This window comes from Castor canadensis, chromosome 1 (assembly GCF_047511655.1).
Source record: "Castor canadensis chromosome 1, mCasCan1.hap1v2, whole genome shotgun sequence".
In the NCBI taxonomy this organism is placed as follows: Eukaryota; Metazoa; Chordata; class Mammalia; order Rodentia; family Castoridae; genus Castor; species Castor canadensis.
This window is the reverse complement of record NC_133386.1, coordinates 201,748,119-201,765,580: the sequence shown is the minus strand read 5'-3', so window position 1 is coordinate 201,765,580 and position 17,462 is coordinate 201,748,119. Positions and strand designations below refer to the sequence as shown.

The 17,462-nt window shown below is 55.3% G+C and overlaps 2 protein-coding genes across 34 annotated transcripts in view; one reads left to right on the top strand and one right to left on the bottom strand.

Annotated features, from left to right (window-relative positions):
* Positions 1–2,405, top strand: part of Nrxn2 (neurexin 2) — a 105,651-nt gene extending 103,246 nt beyond the window's left edge. For 19 of the 32 annotated variants that reach the window (XM_074048761.1, XM_074048712.1, XM_074048703.1 and 16 more), the window contains one exon: positions 879–2,405. In XM_074048761.1, coding sequence (XP_073904862.1) covers positions 879–1,765 — 887 coding nt within the window. In that variant the 3' untranslated portion in view covers positions 1,766–2,405. The remainder of the gene's footprint in view (positions 1–878) is intronic. The other 13 variants (XM_074048789.1, XM_074048782.1, XM_074048796.1 and 10 more) reach the window with 1 other exon arrangement.
* A 3,274-nt stretch (positions 2,406–5,679) lies between these two features.
* On the bottom strand, positions 5,680–12,105 carry Slc22a12 (solute carrier family 22 member 12). Of its 2 annotated transcripts, XM_074048665.1 has the most exons (10): positions 11,396–12,104; positions 10,549–10,652; positions 10,036–10,190; positions 9,790–9,958; positions 9,364–9,487; positions 9,082–9,197; positions 7,878–8,092; positions 7,401–7,509; positions 6,959–7,162; positions 5,680–6,439 (listed from the first exon to the last, which is right to left on the bottom strand). In XM_074048665.1, exons 1-10 carry the CDS (start codon positions 11,795–11,797, stop codon positions 6,376–6,378), a joined length of 1,662 nt encoding a protein of 553 aa, XP_073904766.1. In that variant the 5' UTR covers positions 11,798–12,104; the 3' UTR covers positions 5,680–6,375. The 2 variants fall into 2 exon arrangements, with proteins under 2 accessions (XP_073904766.1, XP_073904774.1); XM_074048673.1 differs by lacking the exons at positions 9,790–9,958; positions 10,036–10,190 and having other exon boundaries at positions 11,396–12,105.
* Positions 12,106–17,462: the final 5,357 nt, after the last annotated feature.

Here is a 17,462-nt window from a genome sequence, read left to right as displayed (position 1 = left end):
TGGTGACCTTGGCCCTTCCCCTGGCTAGCCCCTTCCAGGACCTCTCGCCATGTAGTTCCTAGATGATAGTTGCCTGTCCCTGTCCTCCCAAGTCCTTCTTCCATCTGATCCTTCCCTTCCCATACGATGACACTTTTGGTGGTGACAGTTCCTCAGCCCCAGCCTGCACTCTGTAGATTTCAGCATTGAGTTGAGAGGGGGAGAGGGAGGAGAGAGTGTCCCGGAGGAAGCAGGATGCCCAGGGAGAGAAGAGTGAGGGAGGGAGATACCAAACAGATAGACAGAAAACGTTGTGCGGAAAAGTTGTTTTTTCTTATTTTTTTTCCGGGAGAACCCGCTTACACAGCTCTGTTTGTAATTTTTTTCTTCATGCTAAAATCACACGGCCTATTTGTTGATGTAAGTTGCCTGAATTCCGTGGTATGCTATCTTCTTTTTTAAAAACAAAAGCAAAAAAAAAAAAAAACCGAAAAATCTAGAAAAAAAAAAAACCTTAACTAAAAGATATTGTCGTTAGGTTTGTTTAAATACTGCTGTTGTATCTGTTTTTAAAGCCTTAAACCAGTAGACTTTTTTTTTTCCGTTTCTTTTCGATTTCCTTTTCCTTTCTGTTCCTTTTGGTTTCTTAAGACAAAGACAAAAGACCAAAACCCAGAGAGTCACAGAGCCCGCGCGTGGGGTGCCCAGGGCATCCGAGCCGCTGCCCGCTTAAAGCGCAGTGCGCCGGCCGGCTGGCGGGCGGGCCCGGCCCGCTCTAGTCTCCGCCAAAGCCGAATTGAACGATTTGGGTGTGAGGCTGTTGTTCTCTCTCTGTGCCGGCCGCCCGCGCCCCGGCCCCCGCTGACGCCCTCCCTTCTCTCTTCTCTTTCTTCTTCTAGGAGGAGAGTTAATATTACCCATTATCACGGAGGACTCCTTAGACCCCCCTCCCGTGGCCACCCGATCCCCCTTCGTGCCCCCGCCCCCCACCTTCTACCCCTTCCTCACGGGCGTGGGCGCCACCCAAGACACCCTGCCCCCGCCCGCCGCGCGCCGCCCGCCCTCCGGGGGCCCGTGCCAGGCCGAGCGGGACGACAGCGACTGCGAGGAGCCCATCGAGGCCTCGGGCTTCGCCTCCGGGGAGGTCTTTGACTCCAGCCTCCCCCCCACGGACGACGAGGACTTTTACACCACCTTTCCCCTGGTCACGGACCGCACCACCCTCTTGTCACCCCGCAAACCCGCGCCCCGACCCAACCTCAGGACAGATGGGGCCACGGGCGCCCCTGGGGTGCTGCTCACCCCCTCCGCCCCGGCCCCCAACCTGCCAGCGGGCAAAATGAACCACCGAGACCCGCTGCAGCCCTTGCTGGAGAACCCGCCCTTGGGGCCGGGGGTCCCCACGTCCTTCGAGCCGCGGAGGCCCCCTCCCCTGCGCCCCGGCGTGACCTCAGTCCCCGGCTTCCCCCATCTGCCCACAGCCAACCCCACGGGGCCCGGGGAGCGGGGCCCGCCGGGCGCGGTGGAGGTGATCCGGGAGTCCAGCAGCACCACGGGCATGGTGGTGGGCATCGTGGCGGCGGCGGCGCTCTGCATCCTCATCCTGCTCTACGCCATGTACAAGTACCGCAATCGCGACGAGGGCTCCTACCAGGTGGACCAGAGCCGGAACTACATCAGTAACTCGGCCCAGAGCAATGGGGCGGTGGTGAAAGAGAAGGCCCCGGCCGCCCCCAAGACGCCCAGCAAGGCCAAGAAGAACAAGGACAAGGAGTATTACGTGTGAGCCCCGGCGCCCCACTGCCAGCCGTCCCTCCGGGAGGCCCGGACCAGGGTGCGGCCCTGTCCCTGCTGGAGGCCTGGGGACCCTCTCAGGCCGCCTCAGGCTTCTCTCACGAAGAGGAATCGCAAAAAAAAAAAAAAAAAAAAAAGAAAAGAAAAGAAAAAGAAAGAAAAGGAATACCCCGTGCTCGTCCCCTTCCTCCTGCCATCCACGGCGTGCGTGCGTGTGGCACTGGCAGCCCCGGGGCTGCCTGTCCGTCTGTCCGTCCGTCCGTCCGTCCCTCTCGGCTCTGCGCAGCCAGCCAGGGCACGTGCTCACAGCCCTGGGTTGATTTATTTTTTTAAGGGGGGTAGTTTTATTTTGGTGGGGTTGGGCGGGAAGGAAGGCTGCGGGTTTTGTAAAGTGTCCACTACACGTCCTGTTCATTTCCCTCGAATTTTTTCTTCTTCCTCCCTCTGTCCCTTCTGCCTTCCTTCTCTTTCCAAACCTTCCAGTCCCCATCCCAGGCTTGCTGTGTCTGTCCCCACCCTCGTTCCCCACTTTTTTTTTTTTTTTTCATTTTTAAATTTTCTTTGGTGTATCTGGTTTCTCCCTTTCCTCCCTTTGGGTTTCCAGAGTTGGTGGGAGAAGGGTGGGAGGGTGGGCCCCAGGCAGTGGGGGTCTCCCCCAGTGCCTCAACTGCCCTCATCAGGAGAGACGCCTGCCTGGGGCTGCCCAGGGAAGGGGCCTGGGCCGGCTGAAGGCCTGTTGTGTGTGCTGTCAGGCCACGTGCATTGAAGCAAAGCTCCTGGAGGAGCAGGGTGGGGGGCGGGGGGGCAGGGAAAGGCAAATGCAGATATATATTACAGACAAATTTACAGCCACGAAGCAGCCTGTGGCAGCCACTGGGCACGGGGAAGGGAGGGAGCGAGGCAGTGTCTGCGGACTCCTGGGGTCACCTCTTGGCCCATGGACTCCCTGCTCCCCCAGTTTTTTTTTCTCTCTTTGTTAACAAATGTGTCTGAGTCTTGGAAACACCCCAACCCCGGAAATGTGTGGGAAAAAGAAAACAAAACTTTCCAAATTCCACCAGTCCTGTGCAATTTGTTCTGGGCGGATGCTGTTAGGACCCAGGTCCTGGTTTTGGGCTGGGGCCAGGGCCCAAGTGGGGGGCCTACGGAAGCTGGTAAGTCACCCCCAAACTTTTGAGTTGAACACAGCTCAAAAGCTCCTTTGTCCTCTCAAGTCCCTGCTGGGTGGGGATGAGGGTAAGAAATGTTACAGGCTGGCAAGTTGATTGGTCTCTGGCCACTGCTCTGTGACCTGCTTCTTGGCGCATAATCATTGCACGTCTGGTGCTGTGTGTAGGCACTGGTCTGGTGCAGGACATATGCTATCTAACCCTAACCCAGACCTTGCAGCGAGGTGGGTCCAGGATCTCCAGGTGAGTCAGTGACTGAGCCCATGCTGTCTGTAACCCCCTCTTCCTTCCCTCTGCTGAAAGGACCCCAGAAACCTTCCACCCCCAAATCGACTCTGGCTGACTGAAGGGGGAGGCAGAAGCCACCACCTCAGCCATCTGAGGAGTCCACTCCTTCATGGAGGCCCAGCCAGCCTCCCAGCTAAGGGATGGGTCTGTGTTCTTTTCGCTTCTCAGCGGCAAGGAACAGACTCAGGAGCTGTAAATATACGTGAAGATACGCATGGGTGGCATCCTCGGGAAGCGTGGGTCCAGGTCTGGATCCCAGGATAGTGGGGAGGGCAGTCATGCTACTTGACACCCAATAGATGGCCACTCTGTCACAAGGACTCCTCCCTCAATCTGTTTGATTCTGTACTTCCTGGCTCTGCTTCTTGGGCCCTGGGTGCACCATCACCTTCACTGCCTGGCTCTGGGTGTGGATCGCTGGGGACTTGGTCTCTCTATGTCCTTCTGAACCAGTCATCTGGGGATAAGGCTCCAGTACTGCTTGTCAGTCCCCGCCATCCCCTGCCACCCCCTGCCCCCCACTACACTGCTCACAGTCTTGGGGCCAGAACGAGAAAGTCAGCTCTGTGAGAGGTCTGATGTGGGCCAGTCTGCAGAGCATCCCATCCCTGTGCAGCTTGGGGCCCTGCCACCACTCTTTGCCTGGGGCCAAGGCTTATCTCAGGTCCTCCTCCATTGTCACTAGTCAAAAGAAAAAGACAGGCTGGAGTTCCTTGGTGACAAGAAGGAAGGAACATCTTCACTCAGCAATGTTTAGGGTGACCCTGAATGACACAGGGTGCACCCCAGGAGCTGGAAGGATGTCTCTGGTCCTCCTGGGACTCATCTTGTTTTCTCTGCCGAAGGAGGCTGGGGCCCTGTTACTAGAAGGCTTTGCTGCGAGAGGAATGATTTCTAGACTTGTCACTGATTCAGTTTAACTTTTTGGTGTCATTGTCCTGTGCATCCAATGTTGAACACTGCACCTGGACTTGAGTCTGGCTCTGGGGGCCTGGGTCACCTGGAAGTGACTCCAGGAGAGGCCTAAACAGCTTATTGGGATGGCTGAAATTCTCCATGTCTGAGCTCCTTGAAGGGGCATTTCTCAGAGGTGTGTCAGGAGATCCCACCTCAGGGGCACCAAGGGCAGGCTTGGAGAAGAAGTTAACAGTGAAGTTGGGATAATGGCCTTTGACCTTGAAGACCTGCCCACTGCTCCACTAGTGCAGTGGAAAGGCCCCTCCCAAGATGGAGATGGAGCCTGCAGTGCCTGGTGCCTCTCCTCCACATGGGTCCTTCAAGGTGAGCTGCGGCCTGGCTGGGGACAGGACAAAGGTTCCTGAGTCTCTCTGTCCCAGGTCTGAAGGCCTCTGTTGCCATGGAGACTACTGGGTGTTCATGGGCTCCCCTTTCCCATACCTTGTTCCTTTGACCTCTCCATTATGGGTGCTAAGCAGCTTCTGGTGTGAGGAGGCTCAGGGTGGGCATTACAAAGGTGATGTATCCAAGCGGAGGCCTGCTATCCCGGTGGGCCTCCTTTCTTGGCAGGACACCCACTTGGGCAATGTCACTACTCCCCAGAGCCCAGAAACCAGTCCTGTTGAATTGGAAGAGGGGAGGGCAACTCACATTGAGGCAGATGGGCCCTGGGTCCTGGAAGGTCGTGACCACCTGGAGAGGCCAGGAGCAAGGTCATTCTGAATATGGGTGGAGGTAATGCCTTGACTTGCCTGGTGAGCTGGAGGGACACCCTGGGGTTGAGGAGTCGTCTTCCCCTGAGTTCTGCTTTTTGGAAGTTTCTGAACCCTCTGGGGCCCCAAGATTGCTGAGTAAGCCTAACAGGCAGCTGGGCTTCAGCCAGGCAGCTGGTAAAGGAAAGATGGAAGCCACAGCTGGCTGTACATCTCATCCCGGGGAACTGTACAACCGTGATTCTTACCTCTGGCCTTTCGCCCTGGGGGTCTCACTGAGGAATGGCCATAGGCAGATGACCAAAGGACACAGCCCCTCAGAGGCCCAGAAGCCACAGCTGACAGGACCAGTCAGGGGTTGGGGACCTTGTCTCCCAGAACCAGAGGCTGTTTCTGTTTTCCTGCCAACCTTTCTGTGTGTGTGTGTGTGTGTGTGTGTGTGTGTATCCAGACTGGGGTTCTGAAGACCTACAGACTGGGATTTAAATCCCAATTCTGTCTTCTGGGTGGCATGGGCAATCTGTTTCTCTGAGCCTCAGTTGTTCCACCTGTAAAATGGGGCAGCACCTATCTCATAGGGTTCGGGAAAAGATGAAATAAGACAGATGGTGCTCTGAGGAGCCCCGCAAGATGGCTGGTTCATAACAGGTGCTGGAAACAGCAGCTACTTTGGCCAGGCACAAGAGGCAGGAAAACGGTCTAGGAGCCCCCAGTCCTCTCCCCATCCCCTGGGCAGACCCTGGGGCTTCTCCCTGGAGTGCGCAAAGGACTATCACTCATTTGTTTCTTTCTCTGCTCTTTATTGAACCCCTCACATGGATACCTCTGACTGGCTCTGTGCCAGCTGGGACATGGGGCAGTGGCACCACCTTCTGGGAACTCCTCTGCCAGTGGGGTGGAGGAGACAGGTGTGTTGCTATCACCATGAGTCAGTGTCACTAGCATCATGGACTGGCCCTGCACCTGGGAGGGAGGGCCACTGCCCTGGGTCTGGGAGGTCAAGAGGAGGGTCAGGTGGGAAGGGCACTGCAGACAGAGGATGTCGCTGGATGTGTGGCTGGAGTGTGGCAAGGTGTGGGGAGGGGTCAGAGTGGGGCAGCCCAGGGTCTGGGGCAGCTCTGAGCAGCTGAGCTGAGACTCCATTATTTGTGCCCAGTCAGGAGAGATGAGGGTCAATTCTGAAACCTGGGCCAGGTGGACGGGTGGGGTGGCAAGCAATAAGGGGGCCCTTCCCCTCTCCTCTGTGCAGCCACATGGAGGAGTCAGGGTAACAATGGCTCATGCAGCCTCTTGTCAATCAAGTCGTCCTTTGTCCCTTCCGTGTTAGAGGTAGACAGCTCCGGGAAGTGTGCCCCAGGGCCCCAGAGATGGAGGCCTTTCCTTTCCTCTGCCATCTCCAGGAGAGAAAGAAGCCTCCTCCTCTTGTTTCTTCCTCCTTCTCCTCCTCCTTCTCCAGCTGTTCTTGGGATTCCAGGCTAGAACCCTGTGGACTTCAGCACAGAGTGCCCCAGTGTGCTAGGTGTTGCCTTCTTTACTACCCTGTTCAGGAAAGACACGGAGAAGTATGTCTCAGGGATCTCAGGTGACCCCTGACCCTTGACCTGTGTGCATACTGAGGACTCCAGTGGCTTGAGACTGAGCTCTCTCAGCACATCACAAGGATGGGGTGGGCATCTGAGGGCCTTGGGGATAGAGTCTGGGGTCTGTGAGGTCCCCCAGCAATAGTCGTCACACCGAAGTGAACAGAGGACTAACACTCTCTTCCCTTTGGGCTCTCTCAAGGTGGACCTGTGGGAATCTGGGAATTTGTGCCCCTGCTACACCCCCCGTGGTAAATTTAAAGGCAGAGGGTAAAGCTAGAGTCAACCCTGGGCTTCACTATCCCCATGATGTGCTGTGTGATTCTGGGTCACTCCTGTCCCTTCTTGGCCCTCTACTTCCTCTTCCATTCAGTGAGGGGTTGGGTGCCCAGGCCACCCTGTTCTGGGGTTCTCTGAAGGGAAGATGGAAGGGGGGAGTGAAGGTAGGGAAGGGTGGTCCCGCTACTGGCCCACTTACTGGTCCTGCACATCTTGGATGGTGTCAGGAAGTGGTAGACCTTTGGTCTCAGGCAGTAGCAGTGCAGCCAGGCCACTCAGCACTGGCACTGTCCCATACACCAGCAGGGGCAGCGAGGAGCCATAGATGCCCAGCAGCCGGACCAGAGGCCCCAAGATGGCTCCCCCTCGCATTGCCACCTGGCACAGGCCCACTGCAGTCATCCTGCAGGGGCAGATGTCCTTGTGAGCAGCCACTTTGCCTGCCCACAGCCTTGACCTTCTGCCTTAACACAGCCCCTCTCAATCCAGGGAGGCTAAGAGGGTCAGGCTAGGCTGTGACATAGCTGGGCAGATCACAAGGAAGGGAGGGAGACACAGAACACACATATCCAAGTCTAGGGGAGGCCACCCAACCCCTCCCAGCCTAGGGTGCCCCTTTGTTGGTCCCAAGACAGCCTCACCTGAGCACGGTGGGGAAGAGCTCACCACTGAAGATGCTGGCACAGGTGAAGGCAGCCCCCAGCCCTCCCAGCCCCAGCAGAGACAGGGCCGGACGCAGGGCCCCCATCTCTGCAGATGGAGATGGGATTAGCCAGGGTGGCAGCAGAGGCCTAGGGTCTGAGGGGGTTCCCTTCATCCCAGTGGGTTGTCTCTATACCCCAAGCCAGCCTTTCCAAATGTCTCCCAGACCCCACTCCCAATCTGTTCCCCATCAAGATCCCCAGAGCCAGACTCTGGGAGTCCTTGACCCCTCATTCCCTCTGCTGAAATTCCACCCTGACTCCATCACTGCTCCATCACCCTAGCACAGCCACAGCTGTTGATCCACCCAGACCCCTGCAGTCTCCTTCCTAACTGGCTCCTGCTGTGGTTCCAGAGGGAATCAAAGGTCTCTGGTCTTGGCTTTTGCCTCCCTGCCTTGGGGTGCTTATGCTCACCGTGGGGCACCAACGTGTTGCCCAGGACACAGAGCCCCGCCAGCACCAGCGAGCCAACCTGGAAGGGGCGGCGGCCCAGGCAGCTGAGCAGCAGCAGGGAGCCCATCTTGGCTGGGAGGTCCACCACTGCGATGAGGACCTGGAGCAGGAAGATATTGCTGCCTAGGGCCTGCAGGTCCAGGGCCAGGCCGTAGAAGGTGAAGCCAACAGCAAACCTGGGAGCAGGGGCAGACGAATGTGGTCGGGCCAGGGCTGTTCTTTTGTCTGTCTGTTCTCAGACTGTATTTGCAACATGGCTTCTCATTGGGTTAGGCCCAATGAGAGGCATCGGGAGAGGTGGGGAGGAGCTGAGGGAAGCAGAGGGGAGAAGTGAGGTATTTATCCCTGTGTATTTGGGTGCACACCATGGCTCCACCATGGCTCCAGCATCCACTAAATAGGTCCTCCCTCCATGATCTCCTTAGTTTTTTTTCTGGTTGGGGAGGGGTTGTATTGGGGTTTGAACTCAGGACCTTGTGCTTGCTAGGCAGACACTCTAACACCTGAGCCACACCCCTTTTGCTTTAGTTATTTTTCGAATAGTCTTATATTTTTACCTGGATCAGCTTGGGCTGCAAGTCACATTCATCTTACTGGTTGAGATGGGGATTTCCCTAAATTTTTCCCTGGGCTGCTTCTAACCTTGATCCTCCTGATCTCTGCATTTTGAATAGTTGGGATTACAGGTGTGTGTGCTCACGCCTGGCCCATGGTTCCGGTCTTTGTGAATTGACCTGGGCTCCTGGGCTCTGGCAATAGTCCCCCTCCTCCCGGTGCCTGTCTGCTGCTCTCTGGGTCACCTCTTAATTCTGCCTGGATCTCCAACCCTCATAGTGCCCTTTTCTTCTCTTTTTTTGGTGGTACTGGGGTTTGAACTCAGGGCTTCACATTTGTTAGGAAGATGTTCTACCACTCGAACTACTCCATTAGCTCACAGTGCCTTTGTCGTAACTTGGCCCCTTTACCCCCACCCCACTTTTTCAAGCCCACCTGGCCTGCTGGTCCCTGCTGGAGGCTTCACTGTACACTAGCCTCTGACCAGCGGCCCACAGGAGAACCAGCAGGGTCCCCAGCAGTGTCCACGCTCAGCCCTGACTACAGGTCTTCTGCAGCTGGCAGCCAGAGGCAGAGGTTGCACTGTGGCATGAGGTTGAAGGGCACCTACCAGCACAGCATGCAGACCCAGGTCCTGAGGCACAGCCCAGGCGTGCAGAGCGGGGTGCTTATCCTGGCAGGAGCCTGGGCCCCACTTAGCTCCTCCTGCATGGCTGACAGCAAGGCCTAGGGGTGGGGTGGAGACTGTTGGCACTGGGTACCCACAGGTCATCCTCCCCTAGACCCTTATCCCGAGAGCTGAGACCCTTGGTCAGCCTCTCAGGAGGACTCTGTGCAGAGTCAGGAAGAGGGTCTGAGGGGCAGGCTTCAGGGAGGCCTGGTCCCACCTCACCTCCTTGGTCAGTGTGTCTCTCACTGCCCTCCTCCCGTTGATTGCAGCCACCCTCTGCAGCTCCTGCAGGCCCTGGTCCAGCTTGCCAATGGTGAGGAGCCATCTAGCTGACTCTGGTAGGCACCTGGAGGGGAAGAAACAGGGGAGGAGGTCACTGCCCTCCCAGGGTGTGGCCTGTGCCCGCCATGCACTGCAGGGACCACAGAGAGATGGCACCCGGTCATTGAGAGTGAGTTGAAGGCACAGTCTGTGTCCTGGGTGCCTGAACCAGAATGTGTGAGTGTCGGGCTGCTTGAAGCTGGTTCCTGTGGCTCAACTCCAGCCCACGTGCCTTCTGCACCCCCACCCTCTGTTGCCAGGGAAAGGAGACTCTCCCACTTCGGACCCCCACAAGTGAGTGGGCAGGGAATGGAGCACAGCACCCACCATGAGTATACAAAGCAGAGGAAAAAAGGAGCGGAGACCGCTAGCTGCAGCAGGGGCCAGTTGCGGACACTGTAAGCCATGGCAGCCATCAGAGCCTGGCCAAAAGTGAAACCCAGAGAGTTCAAGGTCACCATCAGGGTGCGGGACTGAGCTGATGTCCACTCTATCACTGCAAGGAGAATGAGTGGTCAGCGCTGGAGCCTGTGCACAGCTTCTCCCACACGGCCCCAGGTCGGGGGAACCTACGGAGACTGTTCGTGTTCATCATGACACCAGCCACAGCAAAGGCCGCCAGGAAACGGAACAGGCAGTACAGGGGGAAGGCGGGGACAAAGGCGGCCACCGTGCCCGACACAGCTGCCTGAAGGTAGCTCCAGGTCAACACCATCCTGCGTCCGAACCTGCAGCATACACGGGAGGGTGACCGGGCAATGGCGTGCCACAGATTTGTGGAAGCGAGTTGAGGAAAGTGCAAAGCCACACGTGGGTGGCTTCATTCTTCACCCATAGAAAGGCTCCTGAGGATGAGTCTTGCAGGTCCCAGCGTAAGGCTGGCTAAGCCGGGAATGTGTTCCCTGTCGCCAGGCACAGTCAGGCAGCAGCTGAAGGTAGGGATGCCGCTGAGCAGGTTTTAGCAGGGAATATTTGATGAGAAACAGGGCCCTCTGCAACCCTGGAGACAGCCGGTGAACCTGTGGCTTGAGAAGGTTGGATAGTGGCCCAGGTGGCCAGGAAGAAGGGGGCTTTTGGGGCACTCACCTGTCCGAAGCGTGGCCACACACTGCAGCTCCCACCAGGATCCCGGCCAGGTAGATGGACTGGGCCATGGCCTTCAGGGCCTGAGAGTCACACACCAGGTCCCACTGGAGGGAAGGAGGCGAGCGTAGGAGGCTGGTGAGCCCAGGAGGGAGAGACTGAGGGGATAGACTCTGGGAGCTGGGGTGGGTGGCTAGCCAGCACGGCTCTGTGGGACAGCAAGGGCATCCACAAGTGTTGCTTGGTCTCTTTCGTATTCTGTCACCACTCATCTCAGCACCTCCATGGCTCCCGACTGCCCAGTAGATTGTTAGATCAAGCCCACTGTAGCTTCATCTGCCCTTCCCCCACCTTGCCCACTCTGCAGTGGTCATCTGAGATGCCACCTTCTCTAATCCCCATTCTTTAGCAAAGCCCATTCCTGCCTGTGGAGCAGCTGCCCTTCCCCTCACTGCCCAGATCTGCCTGACACCGCTTCTGAGAGGCCAAGGGGCTTGTCCTGGGCCCTTTGTATTTAGCCTCAGGAAATCCAGTGGATGGTCACCATGTCCCCCCATGACTGAGTTGCCTGGAGTCATTGCCAAGTGTCAGTTAGCAGGTAGTGGATGAGGCCGGTGAGGTGTGCAGACGCAAACGCCCAGAGGTGACTGCACTCAGGCCAGTCTTTGTAAACTGATTCCTGCCACTCTGTCCCCTGTAGGACCCCATGGTGGATGAGGGGCTGAGAGCCAGGGAGAGCGAGCCATCTCTCTCTCTGGGGAGATGCTCTTTCCCAGGATTAGACTATTTTGAGTTCAGTCAACTTTGACTTGCCAGTTGCCAGGATGTGGAGTGGACATGGGACCCTTACCGTGGTCACAATGGTAGAGGTGAATGTGCTGCGGTCATAGACCCAGCCATCCACGCACGGCTCCATGGCAGCCTCGCTCCAGTTGGCAGCTGTGACGTTGGGGTCCAGAAGCTGCCACTGTGGTTCCCGGAAGCGGAGGCAGTGGTGAGGCTGCTGGTCGGGGCCCAGTGGGATGGACACGGCCAGGAGCGCCTCAGAACTCAGGGCCCCGGGGATGCTGGCGTGGGCTGTGCTGTTGTCCAGAAGGGGTGTCCAGCAGCGGTGGCTGGGCACAGCAGCCGAGAAGTTCTCCAGCATGTTCTGAGTGGTAAGCCACATGACCGGGACCACCAGGGCCACTGTCTGGAGTACCTGGAACCTGCCCAGGTCCCCCACTTGCTCCAGGAGGTCAGGAAATGCCATGGAGCCCACCTAGGGGCCCAGAGGAGGCCCAATTCACAGAGGCCAGCCCAAGGCCACAGGGTCAAGGACACCGGCCTGTTTCTCTCATGGTGGTAGACACAGTGGCTTCCCCAGAAGCATGTCAGGGGCTAGCTTGATGGAGCTGGTGCCAGGGCTCTCTGGCATCCACCCAGTAACTGTCCCGAGGGGTGGCTCTACCTGAGACCTGGAGCCCTGTGCTGTGATCAAAGGCCACCAACCTTTCCCAGAGATGCAGCTGCTCTGGGATTCTAGGAAGAGCCAAATTTGGGAAGGGAGGAGTATACAGACTTAAGTTACCCAGGCTAGAATTAAAGTGTGACTAGGGCCATTTAATAAAAGAGGTTTAGTAATCATTTTCTCAGACAAAGTTTAACCCAGCACTAAGGAAAGGAGGTGAAGATGTAAAAACCCAGTTTTTCCCACCCACTGTGGCCTGGCCTGTCACAGGTCTCCAGGAGACCTGGGCTCTGCTCCTGGCACTAGGGGTGCTGTGCCCCTGCCTGCCTCCCGGGGTGATCACAACCGTGTCACGGGTTGACCCAGGAGAAGGTGGGCCAGGTGGGGTCCATCCTAGTCTCGGGGCTGGTATGAGCCTCAGGTGGCATGTTGTACTTGAGGATATGTGTGTCCCCATGCCTTCCAGCCCACAGACCTCACTTCAGTCACCTACTGCCATTGACTCCGGCCCCCATTTGCTGCGACCCTGCCCTGAGCCTCGGCTGGGCTCTCTGACCTCACCAGATGCCCACAGACTCCTGAGGCTGTGCCCAAAGCCACCCTGACATTTTTGCCCCTCCCCAATGCTACTCCTTCCAGGAGCCGTGTGCAGGCCATGACCTCCCACTGACGGTCCCCCAACCTGGAACCCAGTGTCATTGTTCTCATCTCCCAGTCCCATCAGTGGCCAAGCCCAGTGAATTCTTCCTGAGTCCTAAGGTCTCTCCCTCCCTGCCTGTCCCTCTCCTGACCTGCCTGCCTCTGGCGCTGCCCCTTTGACCTGTCCCCACACTGAAAACTCTTGTGTGGAGTTCTGCTTAAAATCCAGAGGGCTCCTGATCATCAACAGCTGGCGACACATCACTGGGGAGGGGGTGTAAAGCAGCGTATTCTGGGGACAGTGGTAGTGAGGGCAGAGTCAGGAGACCTCCCTTGGTTGTGGTGAGTTCTCCAGGCTAGAGCACCAAGAACACAAAGCAGCAGACATGCGCATGCATACACATGGCATACCCAAGTACACACGCTCACACATGTGCATGTGCGTCTGTGAGTGCATCCATGCGTGTGCCTCTGCATAGCCTCTTCACCTCCCTGGACTGTTGCTGTGTCATCCACTGCTTCTGTGCACTCCACACTGGCTGGCTGTGTCCCTCCATTTCTCTAGTTGTACCCTGGCCTGTAATGTCCTGTCCACACTCACCCGGGATCCATATCCTGCCTGTGTCACAGGTGCTCCTCCAGGGGGTTCTCCTTGCTTATGCCTATTGCACTGGGACTTGGAGTTGTCACTGGAACCCCATCTTTACACTGCCCTGTTCTCTCCTGTTATGGTCCAGCTGGCCTTGTTTTCAGCCAGTTCCTGGAGGGTGGGGACCCTTCTTGGATCCCAGCATTGATTTGAATGACAAATGAAGACTCCAGAAAGACTTACTGAAGTGCAGGGTTAGTTTTATAACAACTTCCATTATTTTCTGATTAAAATGAATTTACATAGCTCCCAAGAAATTCAGAACACATTGAAAGGTTTAACAAAAATAAAGCTCCCTCTTAAACTCACAAACCATTGATCACCACTGCCTGTTTTGGTGTAATTGTGTCCAGGTGTGGTAGTCCAGCTTTGTTACCCTGGGGTGACAAACAAGTTTAACAACTCCTGTGATAAAATCCAAAAGAAAAGCCCCTGACTTTTAATTAGTGTTTTTTAACCTGTTTGTATTTATTGTAATTGCTGACATATTAGATTTATGGTATTTCTTCTTTACCATATTTTCCCTTTGAATGTTTTCCCCCTTAATTCCTATTTTCTACTGACTCTGTTGAGTTTTCTTGTTTTATTTTTCTTGTTTTGATAAGGCAATTGTGCATTTTATTACTGTTATCCTTACATTTGAACATAAGTGAGGAGCTATTTTATACCATCTCTTCTCTTTGAACCTCTCTCCTGGGGTCACTACAATGGCCTCTGCCTCCATCTTTGAACCTTTAGAGCTTATTCTCCACACACAGGTAAAGGGATTCTGTTTTGCTTCAGTTAGACCACATGTTTATGCTCAGACCTGGCACAAGTTCTTCTCACTCAAAGCAAAAGCCACAGTCCTCACAACGAGTATGGAGGCTTCCACTACCCCTTTAAGCTTGTCTCCTCTTTTGCTTGCTCTCCCCACTCTAGCCTCATTGGCCTTCTTGTTGTCCCTTGAATGTACCAGCTGTGTCTCTGCCTCAGGGCCTTTGCCCTTGCTGCTCTTCCTACCGGGACCCTCTTCTCCCAGAGATCCCATGGTCCAATGCCTTCAAGCCCTTAGCTAGGAAGTCTTGTTCTCAGCAAGGATTTACCTGACCACTCTACCTAAATTTTCACTACCCCCACCCTTGGCACCTCCTTGGTCCATTTCTTGCTTCTCTGTTCTCCATTGCAGTTCATATTTTACTCATTTGGTTTTTTTTTTGTCTAGCTTCTCATCACTAGAATGTGAGCAACTTGAAGGTGGTGGGGACATTGGCTATTGTTCACTGCTTACACCCATGACTTGGAGCAATGCTAGTCCACAGGAAACATTCAATAGGTACAGATCAAATGAATGAATGAATTGGTTAATTAATGGGTGGATTCTTAAGTTAAATAATGCCAGCACCCTCCAGAATCCATCAGAAACAACATTCCCCAGGGGGTGGTATTCGGGTCCAGGGTGCATCATGCCTATTTGCTCTTTAGTTGAATTCCTTCTGCTCTTTTGGTCCTTCTGATAAGACGTCTTATTTCCTAAATTGTGGGTATTTTCATTTCAGAGTTTATATTTTCATTTTAAAATCACTGTTGTTTCTTCCTATTCTAGTTCTGCCTGTTTTTGTTTCCTAACTTCCGCTTCTTGTTTCATTGGTGCACTCATTTTCTATATCTCTTAGAGAGTACTAAATGTGCTCTTCCTCCCTTCCTCTCCCCCTCCCTCCCTTTCTTCTCTCTCTCTTTCTTTTTTGAGACAGTCTCACTATACAGTCCATACTGGCCTTGAATCTGTGAGTCTCCTCCCTCTGCTCTGGAGTCACGGGTATTTGCCACCTATGTCACCTGTGTGCCACTTGGTGAAAAAAGCAATCTTGGTGGCTTTCCTTGTGCATATAGACACCCTTACTGGGCAGTTTTCTCGTGTGTTGGTGATTCACCAGCTGCTGCGTGAGGCCCTTGGGATGCAGAAGGAGCACATGAGACCGTTCCCTGCCCTTATCCCAGGCTCCCTGGAAAGGCAAGTCATGATCATGCCTTGGAGAACAAGACGGAGTGAGGGGTGGAGCACGAAGGGGGCTACTTTAGGCAAGGGAGTTAGAGAAGATCTTTCTTTGGAGGTGACCTTGGAAGAGACCCAAATATAGGTGATGGGACAAGGCATTCACTGCCTGGGAAGAGGACATTTCAGGCAGAGGGTAGAGCCTGTGCAAGGTCCCTGGAGTAGGCATGTGCTGGTTTGCTGAAGGAACCAGCGTGCTGGGGTGGGGCAGATGAGAGGGTGGAAGGAGGTGGGGCAGAGCAGTTTTGGGACCAGAACCTCCTTGTCCCTTTAGGGTTTGGACAAGGGTGACAGCATCTGGCTTACATTTATGAAAGTCCCCTGGCTGCTGTGAGCATGGCCTGAGGGTCCCCAGGAGGCTGCGGGGTCATCCATTGGAGCAGTGGTGAGGGTGGTCAGATCTGGCACAGCAGGTTGGGGAGAGAAGCCCTTGGATTTGGGATGCATTGGCTGACAGTGCTGAGAGCAGAGGGAAAGAGTAAGCTGTGCTGATAAGGGTGGTCATGGGGCCAGCCATGGAGATCCATCTCTGTGGTGGAATCTTGGGGGAGAACAAGTCTGAGGGGGAGAGAAGTCATGCTGGCTCTGACAAGCTCAGCGTGTTCCTGATCCATCCATCTGATGGCTTTATGGAACACCAGGGTGTAAAATGCACATTAAGTCACAGAATGGCTGAGCTCACCGAGAAGTGACCTTTCATAGCAAGGAGCTAAGGACGGAGGCTGAGCCCTTGGCCTCTGGTTTCCTGAGGTCAGGAAGGAGGGGAAAACCAGCGTGGGATGAGATGAGATCAGGGACAGCTGGCTGTCCAGAAGCTCCAGTTCCCAAGTAGAAAGTCCCAAGCAGGGTCCTTACCACCACCAAGTGCTTCGGAAATATGGGGAGGTGGGGACTGGGCCTAGATGCTGGACTCCCTGGCCTGGACTTCCCTGATAGTCACGGCCTGAGGGTCAGCTGTGGAATGGGGTGGAGGAAGGTTACCCACAGCGCTGGAAGAAAGCAGGGGGATCCGTGAAGACAGGCAGCTGCTGGAAAGGGTTTCACTGCAAGGCGAGGCTGGACGGGGGGAGGTAGGTTGAAGTAGAGTCAAGCTAGCTGCTGTAACAAGTAGACCCTGAAATGTATCATGGTGCAAACACCATAGAACTATTTCTTTTCTTTTTTACTGGGATTTGAACTCAGGGCTTCATGCTTGCTAGGCAGGTGCTCTACCACTTGAGCCACTCTGCCAACCCTTTTTTTGTGTTGGGTATTTTTGAGGTAGGGTCTCGCTTTTTGCCCATACTGGTCTTAAATCTTGCTCCTCCTGATTTCTGCCTCTTGAGTATTTGGGATTACAGGCGTGAGCCACCAGCACCTGGGCTCTTCTTATTTCCTGGCTCTCACTGGGCAGGGCAGAGGAGGGAGCCAGGTTTCAGAGCAGACTCGCTATAGTCGAAGTCTAGAGGGGGAGGTAGGGAATCTGGGGTGGTAGTTATAAATCTAGTTTTGACTGTGGGGGGTGAACATGGGTAAGGCAAGATTTTCGTGGGAAGGAACATCAAGAGACTGAGATGAAGAGACGGGTGAAAGACGTGGAGGGAGGCTGGATTTTTTGAAAGACTCAGTGTGACCCTGCCAGAGCTGGCCTTGGGGAATGTCGGGCTCTCTTACATTTTCTGAAACTGGGCGTGGGCAACTCTTTGTCACCATTTTTGGTCTTGGTCCTGGGGGTGCACAGTGGAGATCTTCCCGGAGGGTTTGTGCAGCAGAGTTTTTGTGAATTCTCCTGGTCCCTAATGTCCTGTGGTGACAGCAGCTGCCTCTGGTCCCAAGCCAGGCAGGAGAAAGGACAGGCCAGGTAGCTAACTGTGGGTGACTCAGCAAAGGCCTGGGGCCAGCAGGGCAGCCGAATCCTGGTTGGTAGGGGCTGGGGGGCTCTCAGGAGCCTTCTTTTCTTCTGTTTGCTGCCTGGTTCCACCCTACAAGGCATGGACTCTGGGTCTGCTGGTGGCCCCTCCCCCCCTCCCCTGCTGTTCCTCCTATCTGAATGCCCTGCCCCACCTCCATCCCCCCCAAATCCAATCCAGGTTCACCTCCCCTGCTACCTGGCAACGCCTCCAGATCATCCCCATCCAGGCAGTGTCCTCAGTCAGGTCACAGGC

What these genes read in the sequence shown, in the direction of transcription:
- Slc22a12 (XM_074048665.1), bottom strand. Translation starts at nt 11,797, where the DNA reads ATGGCATTTCCTGACCTCCTGGAGCAAGTGGGGGACCTGGGCAGGTTC. An exon ending in CTCTGCTTTGTATACTCATG is followed by an intron (nt 9,488 to 9,789) that starts GTGGGTGCTGTG and finishes CTTCCCCTCCAG; the next exon opens with GTGCCTACCAGAGTCAGCTA. An exon ending in GAGACACACTGACCAAGGAG is followed by an intron (nt 9,198 to 9,363) that starts GTGAGGTGGGAC and finishes CCCCACCCCTAG; the next exon opens with GCCTTGCTGTCAGCCATGCA.